Raw genomic sequence first — 18,008 nt, 5'->3', positions numbered from 1 at the left:
TGAAAATATACCTAAAATACTTGGCTTATTAGTAAGAAATCAGATACCAGCAGTGTAGGAAAATGAAGAATGTAAAATGTTTTTTTTTTTTTTAAGCTAATTAAACATGACCTGGTGTGATTAAAGGGTGTAATTCAATAGTATTAAAGTTATTTCCAAAACCTGTGAATTCTCGAATCTAAATCCTCGAAAGTAATTAGTGTGCAATTCACCATTCAGCATGTTGCATGCTCATCGTTAGCATAATTTGAGAAATAAACACAATTCACATTTAAAATTTTAGAAGTTTGAAACGTACATTATTTTGCACATTTAATGTGTTATTATTGTTATTATTACTTAAAAGAAATTACCATTCAAAACCATAACATCGATTACAAATATCACCATCTGCAATTTGTATACATTTTTACACATTTGATGTGTTATTATTTACTGAAAAGTTTCTGGCTACTTCTATTTATTACATCCAATTATTTCATGAGTATTTACTATTTCAAATATTTTATCTTTGATTAAAAGAGTGATATATATTTTAAATTTCTTATAATTATTTTATATTATCATTTATTTAATCGTAGAATATAATAATATTTCTAGATTTATCAAGAAAAAAATTAAAAGAAAAATTTATTTCTCATGGTTACTTAGAGTTCTAAATACCAACTTCAGAAAAGGTTTACTAAAATATTGAGAAAAGAAAGGAAAAGAAAAAAGAGGGTAACTACACTTAAAAGGCAATCCAAGAATATAATTTGAAATCAAGAATCATGGGTATCTAACTATTTTTACTTGTCTCTTACATTCATATATGATTTGTATAAATAGGTACGTACCTCTTAATAGGTTTACAGGAAAAAAACACAAAACAATGTATTAAATAACATCACCTGTAAACGAAATCCAAGAAATTAAATTTGAAGTCATCTTAGAGTCCTGAATATCTGAACCCTGGAGTGGTACTCTTAGAAACTCAGGACCCGCAAAGCATACAATTAGGCAACATGCAGGGCCACATATAGATTTTGTATGCTTATGGAATTTAAGTGCTTATTCTTCTATTTATTGGTGCATGCATGAGGTTTGGTTTCCCTCAAATTACTTATCTTTTATAGAGCAACACTGCTTAAGGAGAGAAATTGTTTTTGTTATTTTTACATGGCTGGAGACAATGGTTTTGGGAGTGCTGATCATCAAGATCATGGATTAATCTCTGACATAATACATGTCAAAGAGATAGCAAGAGATGATCATATCACTGTCTTGTCCCCAGCAGCAGCTGCTCCTACTCTTGAAATGGATAGCTATAAATCTCTGCGTAGCATTCCAGGTTGGTATGCTGATGTTCCCTGCGGGTGGCCAGGTATAATATATATTATATATATCATTTTTTCATATATACATATTCTTCTCTCTATTTTCTTCTCCATTATATATCTTTTTTTGGGTCTATTCAAGAGATTCATATTATACATGTGTTAGCATGTCCTAAGTCCATTCATTTTGGTTTCCCATCAAATCTAAACACGCACATTTCAATTGCTCTGGTTGCATACCAAATCGTTCACTAATATTTCAGTTCTGGGTTATTATTATTATTATTATCTTTTGTTTGATAATATTACTTCCATATAAGAATATAAAACTGGATTAAATTAAAAGGTGTCGAATTTTTTATATATATATATTTTAGTATCTTAAAAATTATAATTGTAGCTCAATCATTCGATGTCAATTGTTTGTCTACTTTTTATTTAAAACTATCCATGTTAATTCTTATAAAATTTAAAAAAAAAAAATTAAAAGGAAAGAAAATAATCTTATATTTTTTAAAAAATTTTAATCAATTTCGACGAGTTTTGAATAATTAGATAAAACTAGAGAGAGCTCTACATTTTACTATTTATCCAACAAGATCAATTTTAGAGGGATCTAACTTTACTTAAAACTCAATAATAAAAAATATTAACAATGTTTGAACACAAATTATTACTAAGTGTATAATTCTGAAAGTATCTACATAATCTTTTGTGTCACAGCACTAAAAAGAAATAAGGCTGAAGCAGGTCTGCGATGTTTTTGCTAATTTAACATATGTCAGATTCATCCTCTTCACTTTATCAGATCAGCAATCTTCTTTAAGCTTGAAAAGCTTTAACTTTTATTTCTGTTGTGAAGACTTTTATCATTGCATTCTATTCTTTTTATAGTACATGCTTGTCAAAATTTCCAACCCGTAATTTCTTTTTGTTTTCTTTTTTTGACATCATCCAAATTTGGGTATTCTTATGCCTGGATATTAATGTGCTTCCAGGGAATCAATCTATAGCAAAAAAGAAAAGAAGGAAACTAGCCTGCTTAATCAACATGCAGTAATTTTAAATCATAACAAACAAAATATTCATAATAAAAATGTATGCATGTTGGGCAATTTCCGTTTTCTTTTTGGTTAAATTACTCTGATTAGGGTTTGAATTGGCAGCTATAAAGTACTAATTAAATTACACTGAATTATTTCTTTTAAGATTCTAATCAAACTATTTGCATCAGTTGAAAAAAGAAAACTTCTCTATTTGTCTGTTTACCAGGTCCAAGATTTGGAGACACTACCTACCAAATAAAACACTTTGATTTCCAATTGGCATGTATTAATTAAAGTAATCAAGATTGGTGACTTAGATATGACTTTTAAGATTGATCAGATACTCCAATATTTTCTCCTCATAACTTGTCGGTCTTAAATAAATAAACTTTAGATCATAAAATATAATGGTGGTTGTCTAGTATTATAATTATGATACTTTTTGACTTTATTCTCAAGGAAATATTATTCCATCCACCACTTGATTTGTTAATTCTCCTTGCTCCTTCAAGATTCCATTAATTCATGCATTTCATTTAACAAGAAAAAATTTCATAAATTTGGAAGATTGATTGAGTTGAGTTGAGGACATTAATTATAACGAGTTTCCATTAATTAATTGTCAGTTGAAAATGGTGTGCAGGAGAGGCTCACTTGTATAAGATGGAAAAGGTCTTGTTTCATGGGAAATCAGAGTACCAAGACCTTTATGTATTTCAGGTACTAGTTGCTCAAATAAAAATGAAATCATTTCTTCCTGATGTATTTATGTTTTTCGATTATTGAATCCGATTGTAGTCATCAGCCCACGGCAAGATTGTAATATTGAATGGGGCTCTTCAACTTACTGAGAAGGACGAATTTGCCTACCAAGAAATGCTCACTCACCTCCCACTTTGCTCCATTCCAAATCCAAAGAAGGTCATTTTCCCTATCTTTTTCAAGTTTTATGTTTCTTTCTGGTACTCGGAATATTTATTCAAAATGAAGTGGAGCTGCCAAGAGAATCGAATTCCTGAGCTTTTGTCATTGAGCAACTAGCAGAATACAAAATCTCTTTTCACTTTATTTTGAGCTTAATTCAGATTAAATTCATAATTTCACAATTCTGAAACGAATCTAGTACTATTAAACCAAAGCTTATTGATTAAAAAGCTGCAAAACAAGCATGACCGATGTAGTGTATATGATCATCTAAAGATGCTAATATAATATGTAAGATCTCATACATAGACATATTTAGTTTTTTTTTTCTATATACCCGAGATTTTATTATATGTATAAGTGAAGAAGGCAATTACATTACACTAAATGTAATAAATAAACTCTTATAACTTAAATGGTACTTCTTGTAGAGACCCAATGATCTCACTTAGAATTCTAACTTTAAAAGTTAGAAAAATCTCTTCTTTTTCGAATATTATGTACTTAAATATTCATATAGTGGTCTAATGGGATGAATACGTTGAATGAGATTCAATAAAATATGAGTATGATTACAATATTAATATAAATACGATTTTAATGATATAACGAATAAACGTATTATATGAAGAGAATGATATATAAATTTGGCTGGTCCATCATCGTTGCACCAACCATTTCTAGAGGTTGTATTCCAAAGTGCATGTATGAACAACACAAATAGGAAGTTCTTAAAAAAAGAAAAGGAAAAAAAAAACTTCGTGCAAATAGCAGTGATTGTGCCCCAAGAAAGAGGGAAAGAATGCAGTTGGCAATTTGCATATTGTGGTCTGCCACTAGGATTATACAATCAGTGTAATTATTCTCTAACATGCACCCACTTTTGTGGTCTTCAGGTATTGCTAATTGGGGGTGGAGATGGTGGAATTCTAAAAGAAATATCTCGACATTCCTCAGTAGAGCAGATTGATATATGTGAAATTGACCAAATGGTGATTGATGTAAGTGAAGCGAACTATGCCACTAATTCCAACATCACCCAAATCAAACCCTACTACAATATATTCCATTACTTTGCTCTCTTCGTTTTCTTAAGATTTCCAAGTTTTAATAAAAAAAAATTTAAAAAAAGAGCAATATCTAAAAGCTAGAAAGATATTTTTATTTACAAAATAATTTTCTACTGGTATGAATCTTTTCAGGCTTATAAGCGGTTCTTCCCTGACATAGCAATTGGGTACAAGGATCCTCGAGTTAATCTGCATATAGGCAATGGTACGGTTAGAGAAGAAGGGGAAAAAAAAGAAGAAGAAAAGAAGATCCTTTTACCCTGATTTTTATGTCCTACAAAGGAAACAAATTTTAGCTTTTTGTATCTTCAAATTGATTTCTTCTTCAAACATGCAGGAATTGAGTTCCTGAAGAAGGTAACCCAAGGCACTTATGATGCTATAATATTGGACGCATTCCAATGCGTTGGTATTCTTCTTCCTCTTACCCATTATTTTTGTTATCTTTTTTATAATTTCTTTTGATTTTTGTGTTTTGTTTCATTTTTTATGGCAAGATCTCAAGAATGTATAGTAAATGTTAGAGTTATGTTATATATCATACAGGACCGGAAGAAGAAGAAGTTGCTGATAAATGCTTCCTGCAATCGGTGGTGAGGGCTCTCCGATCGGGAGGGGTTATGTCTTGCCAAGCAGACAGCTTGTGGCGCAGAGAATTTTCACTTGCTGATTGCATAGCAAGATGCCGCAAGGAGTTTAAAGGTTCTGTTAGCTACGCTTGGTGCACAACTCCTGCATACGTCAGGCACGAGACTTTGCTTCAAGTTCTGGTTGTTTCTAATGACAAACTTTTTGTTACCATTCCGAGTTTGATTAATAATGAGTACAGTTTAATTTCAGTGGGATGATTGGTTTCATGCTTTGCTCAACTGAGGGGCCGCCTGTGGACTTCAAACACCCGATAAATCCATTAAATCCTGAGAATTATGGTGTGGCTAAAGGACCTCCCATGTTTTACAACTCTGAGGTATTTCTTTGTTGACCTGAAACGTTCTGAAATTCTAATCTTGTCAATCACTTGCTCATCTTATCAATCACTTATGTGTTAACTGCTTTCTGTTGCCATTCCAGATTCATACTGCTGCGTTCTGTCTGCCATCTTTTGCAAAGAAGAAGATGTTTGGTTCCAAAATCTGACTAACAAGACGAATGAGATCTGATAATAGCTAGTTTCCTTGTTTTCATTTAATATAAAGTAGTTCCAAGAACGAAAAATTTATACACTGATTTAAGTAGCAGAATGCAATCAACCACAGCAAAGCTTCTTTCTCTCTCTTAATATAGTGCTGCTTGCTTGTGACAAGTTGTCGTGAATACCATTGAATTTGGAGCCTTATATTCTTTTTATTCAAATAATGTGTTTTGGCATTTGCACTACCAAAAGTTGACGTATACAGAAGTCATAAACTCTTTCTATATACAGAATATCTAGCATGCAATACAAGTGGAATATTAAAAATAAAAAAAATAACTAGTCAAGATAGGCCAGTTCCAGGAGACGAGAATGACTGAAAAAGTATGCCTGCAGGATTGTGGAAACTGATTACGAATTGCAGAACCAGGCGGAATTCCCCATCTTACCAATGTGATTCTTTAAATTGGAAGTTGCTCTGCTTCGTGGTCTTTTGTGTTCATGGACATTATACACAAAGAATGAGGGAGAAAGAAGTAAGTTGCTAAAAATACAAGTACTCCGAGATCAGCCTCTTCACCAACTGCTGGCCTAGGAGGATTTACTCCGTACATCTGGCTTGCACACCACAAACAGTAGAGGCTCGCAATGACCAGAATAAATTTTAATGATTGATATGATTGTTTTCTGGTGGACTTCAAAGATTTCACTCTGCATGTCAAAACATTTTGAAATGCGAAATATATGTCAAGGAGCACTCTCATGCCTATAGTACAACTAAATGAAAATAACACACAAGAAAACAAAGAAAAAAGATAGACCTGTTAATGTATATAAAACCACCAATTAAGCAAGTGCATAAGAAGCCGACTACTATAACAGCATCTGGATTGACAGCGGCCCGATTCTTCCACCAACCTGTGCTCAATATCCAGGTATACATCGTTGAATGTCCATTTTCCTGTACATTAAGATGGCAAGATGTGCTTGATCAACTTCGGGCGCATTAATTCTAAAATGATTAAACAAAGGTGTAATTGGCTCCCAAAGTTACAAAGAGAACACAATTAAGGAGTTATCAATAACAGAGTCACAACTAGGCCTTCCATAAATGTACGCATAATTTCTTGCAGGTGATGCTCAACTATTTATCAGCTAAAAAGACCGTGAATTATTTTCTTAAACAACCTGTCTCAAAGCAAATCAAGTTCCTCTGTTGACAGCAGAATTTGACTTAGAAGAAATCCCATAACAGACCTATAATTATCCTATTTTTGCATTGATTTCGAACTTTAACTTCTAATGATTTTTGCTTTAAGTCGTGGAAGAACATTGTACTGGGTGTGTAAGGCATCAAAGTGAAGATTGCCCATTCTGGATTTGAAATCCGTATCGCACTGTTTTGCGTCACTGCTTTGAATCTCTTACATTGACATTCAGATCACATGGAGCAGACTGGATGTAGTATTCAAGCTGACAATAGATCCATAACAAAGAGAATGGAATATATTTGTAGTTAACTAATTATAACCATGTCTGCGACGATAATAGCTTACTCCAATTACGCAGATGGATCTCAATGAACCCGACTATACATATGCAAGTTCAGCTTTATGACCTATTCTAAAGCTAAATCATTGCCATATCCTACAATACTTCAGCTCATAGCCGCTGTAATCAAATTAATTTGCAAAAAAGAAAAAAGCAACTATGGCCTATAGTCAACTAATCAGACACTCAAAAAGTCATTTGCATTGCTATTGCAAAAGTTACCACTACTCTTGCTAAATTGTGCAGTAAATCCAGAAATAGCAGGACGTTAAAATTCATTGCAGTCTGTCACCTTCACACAGTAGCATGGTAGGACAGCTCCTGGCAATCATAGAAATGAATTTCGAGCATATTCACTACCATGAAATCTAGTCTCCAAAGAATTCAAATTTTGATTGAAAAAGATTTTGTGACAGCTTGTCATGTCACATATATTAGGTGCATATATCTGTGATGTATCACTATCAAATGTATTGAATTATGAGGGAAAAGATACAAAAGATATTTATGATTTTCTCTCCCCATTGGGGTATTTTATTTTCCTACCTTCTCTCTCTAATTACACCTTGACTAAAATGTCTTACTCTTATCTCCTTGAACAACTTATTTTAAGTAATATCTTCCTGCGAACATCTCTAAATGTATTTATGTTGAAACCCCCATCCCATCTGTAGAATTTGTGGAAATCAATAAAAAAAGAAAAAGCTAAAAATGGTCACTCAAACAAGACATTTATCCATATCCATCTCTTTTGGTCAAAGCGCATATCCTGCTAATCTGGGCAGCATAGCAAGTAAATCTCTAAATTTACCTCAAACAGGTGATCTAGGAAAAAGTGTGATAAACACCCAGCAGACACCAATAAGAAGCACTGCCTCCTTGAAAGGGGCACCTGCAATATAAGACGGCAAAAACGCAGAAAGAATTCACATTAGAAAGAATAAACTACAGTACTAGAACAGTTGAAGTGAATTGCTTATGGAGTTGCAAGAACCAAGTAACGAATAGAACTCATTAAACTTTAAAGAAAAGCCAGCATAACAAAATCTCATTGAGTTAAACCATAGCACTAAATCATCATTAATGTGCTTTGAAATATTAATTAGATTGCACAATCATAGAACCGAAATCACTAATTCAAACCCAATGAATGGGGAAAAAAAAAAAACTACCAGTGTAGAGGATTGAATGATGAGCACATAAATGGAAAGCTCAGAGAATGTAATAAGTTAACTGAAAGCTAAAAGAATAAAAGGAAAACTAAGATTCCAAAAGATCCAACTACTTTCCATATTAATTCACACATAAGATTAACATAAATAAATCAGACTCACCCCAGAAACTGAATCAAGAAACTTTCTTTGAAGCAAAACTTTAGAAACCCAAGAATAAAAAACAGATAAAGGAAAACCCAGAATCAAGACATAGAAGAAAGGATCGTGAATATATTCAGCTAGAGCAGATCCCAGTTGCTGAGCTGAGGATCCAAGATTTGACCCAAGCCACTCGGAGAATGAACCAATATCTGGTCCGAAAAATGCGTTGATTGTGTAGGTGAGGGTGTGGTGAGGGCTGAACCTGCCTTTGGTCATAGTGGTGAGAGCCACACCTGAGCCCATCGCGTACATCAGGTGAGCTCCTGGTCCTGGCATTGTTAACTAAGCTAATGTAAGCTAGCAGCCGATTAAAGGAAACTTGATGTTCATTGAATACTATTTTACTTCTTTGACTGTCTATCTGGTCAATGCTTTCTTTTCGTTTTTACAGAAAACATGTTTTTCTTTTCCCTTTTATTTGAAAAAATTAAACCTTGCAATCTATTGTCTGTGTTTTACAACGATAATGATCAACTTCAGGAGAGAAAGTAGGAACGTACACGAAAGTAAAATTGTTCTAAAATTCTATCACAAATTATTTTAGGATAATAAATGTGTGAATTTTGTGTTGTTCCTTGGTTTATGGTTGTTTTGTTTTTTTACCTCAACTTGGGAGCTTAATAAACCAACTATTATCTATTTACAAAACCATCTTTTTTACTTCGCTAAAAAAAAAAAAAATTATATAATTTAAGAGTTTATAGAGGAGTATAAATTTTTCAAAGTTTCATTTTTAATTTTTAAATTATCAAACATATATTAGGCAGCTAATTATATTATATTATATTCATTATTTATTTATAAGATAATATTTATTGTTTACTATAATGATATTTATTTTATATTCCGTCAATTTTTAAATGCTCTTTATTTTAGTAAAAAATATTCGTTATTTATGATCTACATGTTCATAAATTTGTTATTATCAATTCAGTAGCTATAACTATATATATATATTTCTCAAATCACTATAAAATAATTTTTTTAAAATGAAAATGATATTAATTATTTACGAAAGTCAGATTTATTATTTTTATGATGCATATTGAAATATTTTTATAATTGATCTAAGTTTTTATCATTTACACGCATAATATTCATTAATTTGTTAATAAATATTCATTATTGATGAATATCATATTCATTAATTTATTGAAACTGATATATATAATAGAGACATAATATAAATTGTCTTTATAATTAGTACTCAAAAAAAGGTCAAGCTAAAATTATTTTACAAATATTTATATTATAGTACTAATATTTTCTTAATAAAATAAAATAAATAAACAATGAACATTCAACGTTTAAACAATCAACATTCGATAATATATATAAATTAATAAATATTCAGTACTGAATTAATGAACATAAATTAAAAAAGAAAATGCAACCGGACTATATTACAATATGATCCGGGTGCTTGATGAGTCTAAAAATAAGCTGGTTCACGAGCCTAAAGATTGAAAAAGAAGATTGAGCTTAGGACGTATAGTAAACGAGGCTCATTGAAGGAATTTGAGAGAGCTTTTATGAGTGCGAGGGTTGAATTCATTTAAAACCCTAGACTAGAAGCAGCCAGGCAAGCAGATTGATTATTTCTGGGGTAAGCCAAAAATAATTATTTATAGCTTAATTATTTGTCCTATGAAGTAAATATCCAACGATTAACATAATTATGGACCAGGTTTGTATAACAACTCAAAATAGAAACAGCCCAATTGTTGAAAGGAATATCAAGCCCACCATTTCAACCAAAAGACTTGTAGTCATAACGGAATTTTATTAACCATCTAAATATGGTTTAGTTCACACCCAAAGATGAGGACTACGCTCAAATTCTCCCTCATGCTTGAGTTCATAAAATAACGTTAATATCTAGTAAGCAATGCGTAATATTACATTCAAAAGGTCGTTCTTTTACTCAGTTTTAAGAATCTTAGAAATAAAGCAGTGGCCCAATATTAATCTTTATAATAGTTGCCAAAAATTAAGCTATTAAAGCATTTCAAAAAGCTCAAATGTGCATATTGAGTGCCGCAAAGAGCTTTGCTAAGTTTGATGTGTTTACATCAGCTTTTTTAATGTGGAAACTTTTACTATTTAATAGATACCATGTATTAGGATATTGTACAACTAAATAGGGTATGTCAATTGCCAATGGATAACTATAAAATTATTGTCTTATAATACTATTCATAAGGGTTAATTAAGGAAAAGAATTACATTCAGTGGCCAGCACCAAATAAAAATTTCAATCGAAATAATTCTTACATTGAAATTTATAAAATTTATTTATAAATTTAAAATTTATGCGCTTTCAATCAAGTGAAAATTAATTTTAAACTTTACATAATTAAAATTATATAAAATTATTTATAGTTAAATGAAATTTTAATAAATTTTCTAAAATTTCTAAATAAGTTTTATTAGATTGTCAATATATTTTAAAATATAAAATAAATGTTTTAACTATATTATTTATTTTATTTTTTATTTTTTATCTTTTTTTTTAATAAAATAATTTTTTAAATAAATTTCAACTAAATATATCCAAGTTTTTATGTTAATGTGTAAATAGAAAAAAATATTAAGCGCATTAAAACCCCAACCAATTATATTATATATATAAATGTTATTAATTGTGACTGTGAAATTGAGATATTAATTTGATAAAAGTCTCAAAGGAGATGAGAGGTGGGTCGGAAAACCTTAGCCCCAAGTATATCAGAAAAAAAAGGCAAGGCAAAAACAGCTATTTACCATATGAGGAAAAGAGAAGAGAGATGAGAATTGAGAAGTGGAGAGCAGCTTTACCAAAATGTATAATAAAATATAGAAGAAAAAAGAGAGAGGATAAGAAGCAATGGAACATTCCAAAATTGAGATCAAACAAACGGAAATAATAAATTGGAGAATTAAGGAAAGGGACCCACGGAACACCTCTTTTTCGCTTTTAATGGATAAGGACTGCATACCCGCGACAACCCGCCTCTTTCTTACACGCTTACTGGATAATGCCGGTCCCACTCCTTTTATCCTTCTTGCAATAACGCCTTTATTATTATATCTTTTTTTTTAATTTACCATTTCAATCCCTTTTTAATATTTAAATCCTTTATTATCCCGCGAGGCTCCAACTAACCAAATTCAACAACTATACAAATCTTTCGGTTACTTTCATAATGTTTCAGATATTATTTTCATATTATTAATACATAAAAACGACATCATATGGTGATAATGTTGATTCCTTTTATTCCTGTCTAATTCTAAATTATATTTATTTATCCAAGGAGGAATGCTTCGAAAAAAAATAATCAATAAGTCGTAGACTACATAATAAAAAATAATTAGTTTGAATATGAGATCTATCACTCATAAGGATGAACACTCTTACCGCTTAAACTAAACCTCAAATATACATAATGCTATTTTTATTGACTTGGCGTGAACTCTGGAAATAACAATAAAAATGAGAAATTGAGTCAGTACCCTCGTTATTAATATTATCGTCTAAGCACATAAAATTGAAAAAATGCTAAAGTCAGAAAAATAAAATAAAAAATTTATATATATAAATGATAATATCATAGTAATTGAACGAATTAACAATTCTAATGTCGACTCAATTCTTTTTTGTTGTTGTTGAAATTTACGCTAAACTGACAGATTTAATAAATAATTTTATTAAATATTAAAATATAATATTAAAATTAAAAATTTAAAAATTATGTACTAAATTTGATAATTAGTATAAAATTTCACAATTAATTCTAAAAGTAGAGAGCAAGCAAGCGTCATTTGATGATATAAGAAGCAAAATTTGAAAACTCAAAGATTTTTGATTTATTCTGAATTTTAATTAAAAACGAATTTTGTGATGTAGACCATAAGTAGTTTAGAAACAGTACAAGATAAACATTGTTCCTAATTGAAGTCCCAACTCGGAAGCCATATAAGATTTGACTACAATTTGACACAATCACACAAATCGCAATTAAATAAACTGTTTAAATGAGATGTCAATCAAGGGTGAGAAGATTAATTTTCTCAAAAAAAAAAAAAAAAAAGCTGAACAATTCAATCAAATGAAGTCTAAGTCGTTGAAGAGACATTTGAAATCCAATGAACCAAGTGCATGAAAAAAGATAAACACAATCTCTAATCTCAGATATCCAGAAACATGTATGTGCCCAGTCACGCAGCAAACCCAAGCACCATTGTCTACCCAATCGCAAGCAAAGCGTGTGTGGAGTTTTTCAACGCTCAAACACAGATACAAACTCTTCAGACACACCAGATAATAGTAGTAAAAGAGAAATGGGATAATAATATTTATTTATTTCAAAATTTCATAATTAAGGAAATACAAAAATAAATATCTAGATGACGTGGCTTTTTCTGATTAGAAAACAGAAGAAGAAGAAGTGTGACGATGCGCGTAGCGTAATGACGCGAGATAATATAGAAGGTGGGACCCGCATTTTAGTATATCGTTTGGCTTTCAAGACAATGAAAGTAGGTCTAATCCAAATCTTATTTTAAATAAATTATAAATAAAGCAAAAGTCTTTTTTTTTGCTCGAGAGCATGGAAAAAGGCCGTACGAGATTGCAGCGGGAGAAAAAGAAAAGAGAAAGGATAAGATGAGGAAAATGGAAAATGGGAGAAGTTTGGTCATGATACTGCAATTTTATTTTATTTTTTAATATAAATCATTGTCTCCTAGATTTTATCCGCATTGCACTCCGGTATCTCTGGAAGGCCTTCATTTCCTTCCCAATTACATTATCTGCCACTCCCTTTCTCTCTCTCACTCCTTCTCTTTTATTTTATTTTATTTAGTTTAATGTGAAGTGCTTGCTTTGAATAGAATCTAAAAACATTCTAGTTTATTTTATTTAAAACAAAATTCAGTAATAAAGCCTTAAATTTTATCTCAAAAGTAATATTCATTATTCAGTTTTTTTTACTTTTTTTTTAAATTTCGAATATTTTAAAATTAATTGATAAAAACTCTTTTCAAAAGTAATGGATCTCGCTCACTTTTAAATTGATAATAAAAATAAAATTTTAAGATTCAAATTTTTATATTTTTATGTCTTTTATATATTATTAAATATATTTAGTTATACTATTTAAAATGTTAATCATTAAGGTAAAAAAAAGTAAATATTAGATATTTATATTTATCTACTTGTATCGATTAGCTAGTTTAATATCTTGATTTTTTATTTAACTTGATATTTATTTGAACTTTTTTAAATGTCTTCAATTTTTAATTTAACATAATATGTATCTAAATTTTATTTTTTGATAATATTTAAATAATTTTTATACAATATATACAGATAAATTGAATTAAAACATATATCAAGAAGTGTTAAAATATTATAAAAAATAAATTTAAATATATATTAAATTAAATGAAAGTTAGAATGTTAAACTGACTAAATAATTAAAATTTAAAGACATAGATATGCATTTAGTCTTAATTATATTTAGAAATAAATAAAAATATATTTTTTACTTAAAGAGTTAGTTTATTCACAATTAATTATTATGCAATTTTATTATTCAAATAACCTTATACTACTAGTATGCACATGTGTAAGAAAAATATAAATTATGAAAAAATAATTCACAATTTTTGACATAAACTTATTTGATAAAATGAATTTAGCATTTAAATTCATTTGCAACTATTTGAAGTCATGACACTGTAAGTTGGATAAAGCATACTTAAGTACTCACAACATTAATTTCAGTGATATTTTGTTTAATTTAAAATATCAAAATATCTAAAGGTTATATATCCACTGTCCACATAAACTTTCAAATTAAGATTTGTTGGTAATTAAAGAAAAGTAAAGGAAAATCAGGTAAAAAAGAAAAAAGAGAATGAAAATGAAGTTGGTGATTATTGGCATATGACAGGGCCAATTGGCGCACAACAGCATATTACTATAAGGAAAAGAACTTGAAAGGGTAAAATGGTAAATGGAAGTGGAAACGGCATAATAATTAATGCAAAAGCTTATCCAGAATGGATGCCAGAAAGGAAAATAGCGAGGTCGAGCTGCCGCGTGATTTTGTCTGTCTCTTCTCTCTCTATCCCCTTGTGGGAAACCAAATAAGTACAAGTGGCTCTCCACAGGTGTCGGTTTTTACCCCAGCCTCAGCTGTTAATCATATTCTTCCAGCTCATTAACACATTCATTTTTCAACTGTAAAATAGTTACATTCACAGTCATGTTTAAGAAAAAATAAATAAATAAAATGGGTTTATTTGTACATATAACTCTTGCTATTAGTGCATTAATGCACTCTTCAGCTATTAGAGCATTTTTAATACTTTTTTTATATGTATCAAATTTATTATTTTAAAAAGTTGTATTATAATAGTATAATTTTAATGTATTTTTTTATATATGTTAAACTTTAAGTCATATGACATAAAATTACAATTTAATGCACTTTTTATTTTTTTTAAATATAGAGCAGAAAGTCAATTTAACTCTTTATTGTTTCTCTCTATTATATATATATATATATATATATATATATATATATAAATTTATAAAATCTATTTTTTTATATATATGCTTAATTCTTGACACATAAAATTTTTATTTTGACATATGTACTTATTTTTAACACGTGAAATTCAAACTAATGTCTAATTTTATAATTTTTCTATTAATTTATTAATTAATAAGTTATATTCCTAATTAAATAATCGACTAGAATCTTAAAAATAGAATATTGATTATATTTTAATATTATATTAATTAATAAATAGTTTTCTAATCAGATAATTATACTAATTATATTCTAAGAAATAATATATTAATTATATTTTAATATTATATTAAATAATAAATTATTTTTCTAATTGAATAATAGTTCTAATTCTAAAGTATAACATCTAAAATTATATTTTAATTTTATATTTAATAATAAATTATTTTTAATAATATAATAAATTTTTAATCTAAAAATTGTAATATCAATTATATTGACAGTACTAATTTATATGATACTATAATTAATTAATAAATATTTTTAAAATATTTATATATTATTGCATTAATAGAATTTTAAATTAAAAAAATAAAAAAGACATTTAAAAATAACTAGTTTATTATTATTTTAAAATATTATCAATTAATATTAATATTAAATTTTTTATTAAATTGTATCTATCAACTTGATTTTATAATCAAAATAATTATAGCGGATATACAACTCACGGGTAAATGACTAATATTTAATGAATGCACTGCAAGTTTCTCTACATTTGATTTAATTGATATTTATTATTCTTATTTTTTATTAGTAAAAATTAGAAAAAGAAAGATAAAGATAAATTAAAATTATTAATGCTTATAGAAATAAAAGTAAAATAAATAATAAAATATAAAGAGTCTATTAGACTTAAATAAAAAATTTATTTTTTATATTTAAATATTTTTAAATACTCTTTTTTAATTATACTCTTTAAAATAACGAATACTATTGAAATGCTCTAGAATGACACTCTATATACTCTTTATTTCTAAATATAAAGTAAACAGTCAATTTAGCTATTACATGTACAAAACTAAACTTTACTTTTTATTTTATATCTAATAAATGTACTTTAAATTTTTATACTTTTAATTTAATTAAATATTTATAATTCTTATTTTTTTATTAGTGAGAAATAAAAAATAAAAAAAATTAAAACTATTAATATTCATAAAAATAAAAATAAAAATAAAAATAAAAATAAAAATAAAAATAAAATGAAATAAAAAGTATAATTTTAACATTTAAATACAAAAAGTACTATTAACATTGGTGTGCGAATAGAAATAAGTTAAAATTTGTTGAATGAAGAGTATATTTTATTGTTAGAATTTTGGTGCTCAATCTATAGTTTGATAGGATAGGCATAGAATTACAAACAAAGAAATGACAAATTTTTCTAATTTATGTTGTCAGTTTTTATAATAAAACACGAGCTGTTTACTTTTCCACGATGCTAAATAGAAATTACAATTTTGTAATACATGTTGCCACTTTTATAATTTATCATTTTTCTTTTCCAGTGAAAACAATAGGCTAAGTCTATGTTTATCCACAAAAATAAATAAATAATTTAATTAAGCCATGGTTAAAATATTAAATATTATTTTCATTGCAAAATAATAATTCTGTGACAGGATATATCACTATTCAAGGATAATGTTTTTTATTCAGCAACGAAGACTTACTTTTTTGGTACCCTAACTGTTAGGTCTTAGTTTTATCACTTACAGATTTTTTCCAATCTCAACAGTGATCTGTATATTTGCTAGGGTGAATTAACTGTGACATATATATTATCACTCACATCACATTAATTTCTATTGAATAACTATTTTAATAAATATCTTAAAATCTTAAATTCGCCGCCACTATTTATTAGAAATTATATTAAAATTTAGCTAACGTGCCATTAGACTAATATTATATTAGTAATTATATATACTGAGAAATTAGATAAATTTATAAAATAGAAAAAATAGAATCGCTCCCTGTGAAGTCTCTTACTATAATGGGATTAATTCAAATCAATATCAATAATTAAAGAGAAAATTTAAATTCAAAATCTCTCAGTGATGACCTTAGTTGGGTGTAAACTGTGACTATTATTACGGTATCAAAATGATGCATTCTTTCCCATTATGCCACACGTCAAGGGGGGAGCAATCAGTGGATTACATAATTGCCTACTATACTATAACAGAGTAGTCTAAGTTGAAATAATTTGTTCAGCTAATTAAAAGGGAAAGAAAAGGAAAATTCTAATTAAAAACAATAATAAATATTATTAATATTTATGCTCAACAAAAGAATTTCATCAAATTTTAACTTTTCAATATTGGCTTTATTTGTTGAAACAAACGTCCAACTTATATTTTTAATATTGATGAAAATTAAATTTAATATCAATTTTTAAAATACTCATCGTCTTATCACTTTTTTAAATAAAAACTTATAACAAATTTGAATTTGAATATATACAAACAATGTGTTATCGTATCAAGAAATTAAGTCTATATATTTTTAGTTAAGTAAAGAAATGTTACTATTGAACTGTATACTTAAGTTTTGGTCAAGTTTCTACTGCCTCTTGTTATTAGAATGCTAGTAGAGTGGATCACTCTTCTAAAAAAAGGATTTCAAATAATATTTTTCTTTTAATTATCAAAAGAAGAAAAAAAGAAAAGAAAACCTGAAAACGAGGGCAGTTCCGCAATAATACGAAAGAGAGAAGGAGAGAAAGGGAAAAAGAAAGCGAAGTAACGTGAGAACAAACCAGAGTTACAATCTAACTGTACTAACACACACTGTCTCTTTCTTTGTTTCTTTTTTTTTTTTTTTTTTTTCTTTTCTTATAATCTTTTTCTCTCTCTAAATCTGTATATCATCTAATCTAAGTTTATTTTTGACTTTTTAAAATATATATATATATTCTACGTTTTTAATCCAAATTTTCAGGCCTTTTATTAATTTAATTTAATATTTGAAAGTTGCAGCTTCTTTTGTTGAATCATCATTCAT

At 28.2% G+C, this 18,008-nt stretch overlaps 2 protein-coding genes across 2 annotated transcripts; one reads left to right on the top strand and one right to left on the bottom strand.

The window, feature by feature from the left end:
* Positions 1–548: 548 nt before the first annotated feature.
* Positions 549–5,692, top strand: LOC8289033 (spermidine synthase 1). Its single transcript, XM_015722848.3, has 9 exons — positions 549–1,363; positions 3,006–3,082; positions 3,161–3,283; positions 4,183–4,287; positions 4,489–4,561; positions 4,694–4,765; positions 4,903–5,101; positions 5,197–5,323; positions 5,428–5,692. Exons 1-9 carry the CDS (start codon positions 1,159–1,161, stop codon positions 5,491–5,493), a joined length of 1,047 nt encoding a protein of 348 aa, XP_015578334.1. The 5' UTR covers positions 549–1,158; the 3' UTR covers positions 5,494–5,692.
* Positions 5,671–8,849, bottom strand: LOC8289034. The gene is made up of 4 exons (XM_002511381.4): positions 8,374–8,849; positions 7,851–7,931; positions 6,310–6,449; positions 5,671–6,199 (listed from the first exon to the last, which is right to left on the bottom strand). Exons 1-4 carry the CDS (start codon positions 8,689–8,691, stop codon positions 5,950–5,952), a joined length of 789 nt encoding a protein of 262 aa, XP_002511427.1. The 5' UTR covers positions 8,692–8,849; the 3' UTR covers positions 5,671–5,949.
* Positions 8,850–18,008: the final 9,159 nt, after the last annotated feature.

This window comes from Ricinus communis, chromosome 4 (assembly GCF_019578655.1).
Source record: "Ricinus communis isolate WT05 ecotype wild-type chromosome 4, ASM1957865v1, whole genome shotgun sequence".
Lineage (NCBI taxonomy): Eukaryota > Viridiplantae > Streptophyta > Magnoliopsida > Malpighiales > Euphorbiaceae > Ricinus > Ricinus communis.
The sequence above is the reverse complement of the archived record's forward strand: the minus strand, read 5'-3'. Positions and strand labels throughout refer to the sequence as shown.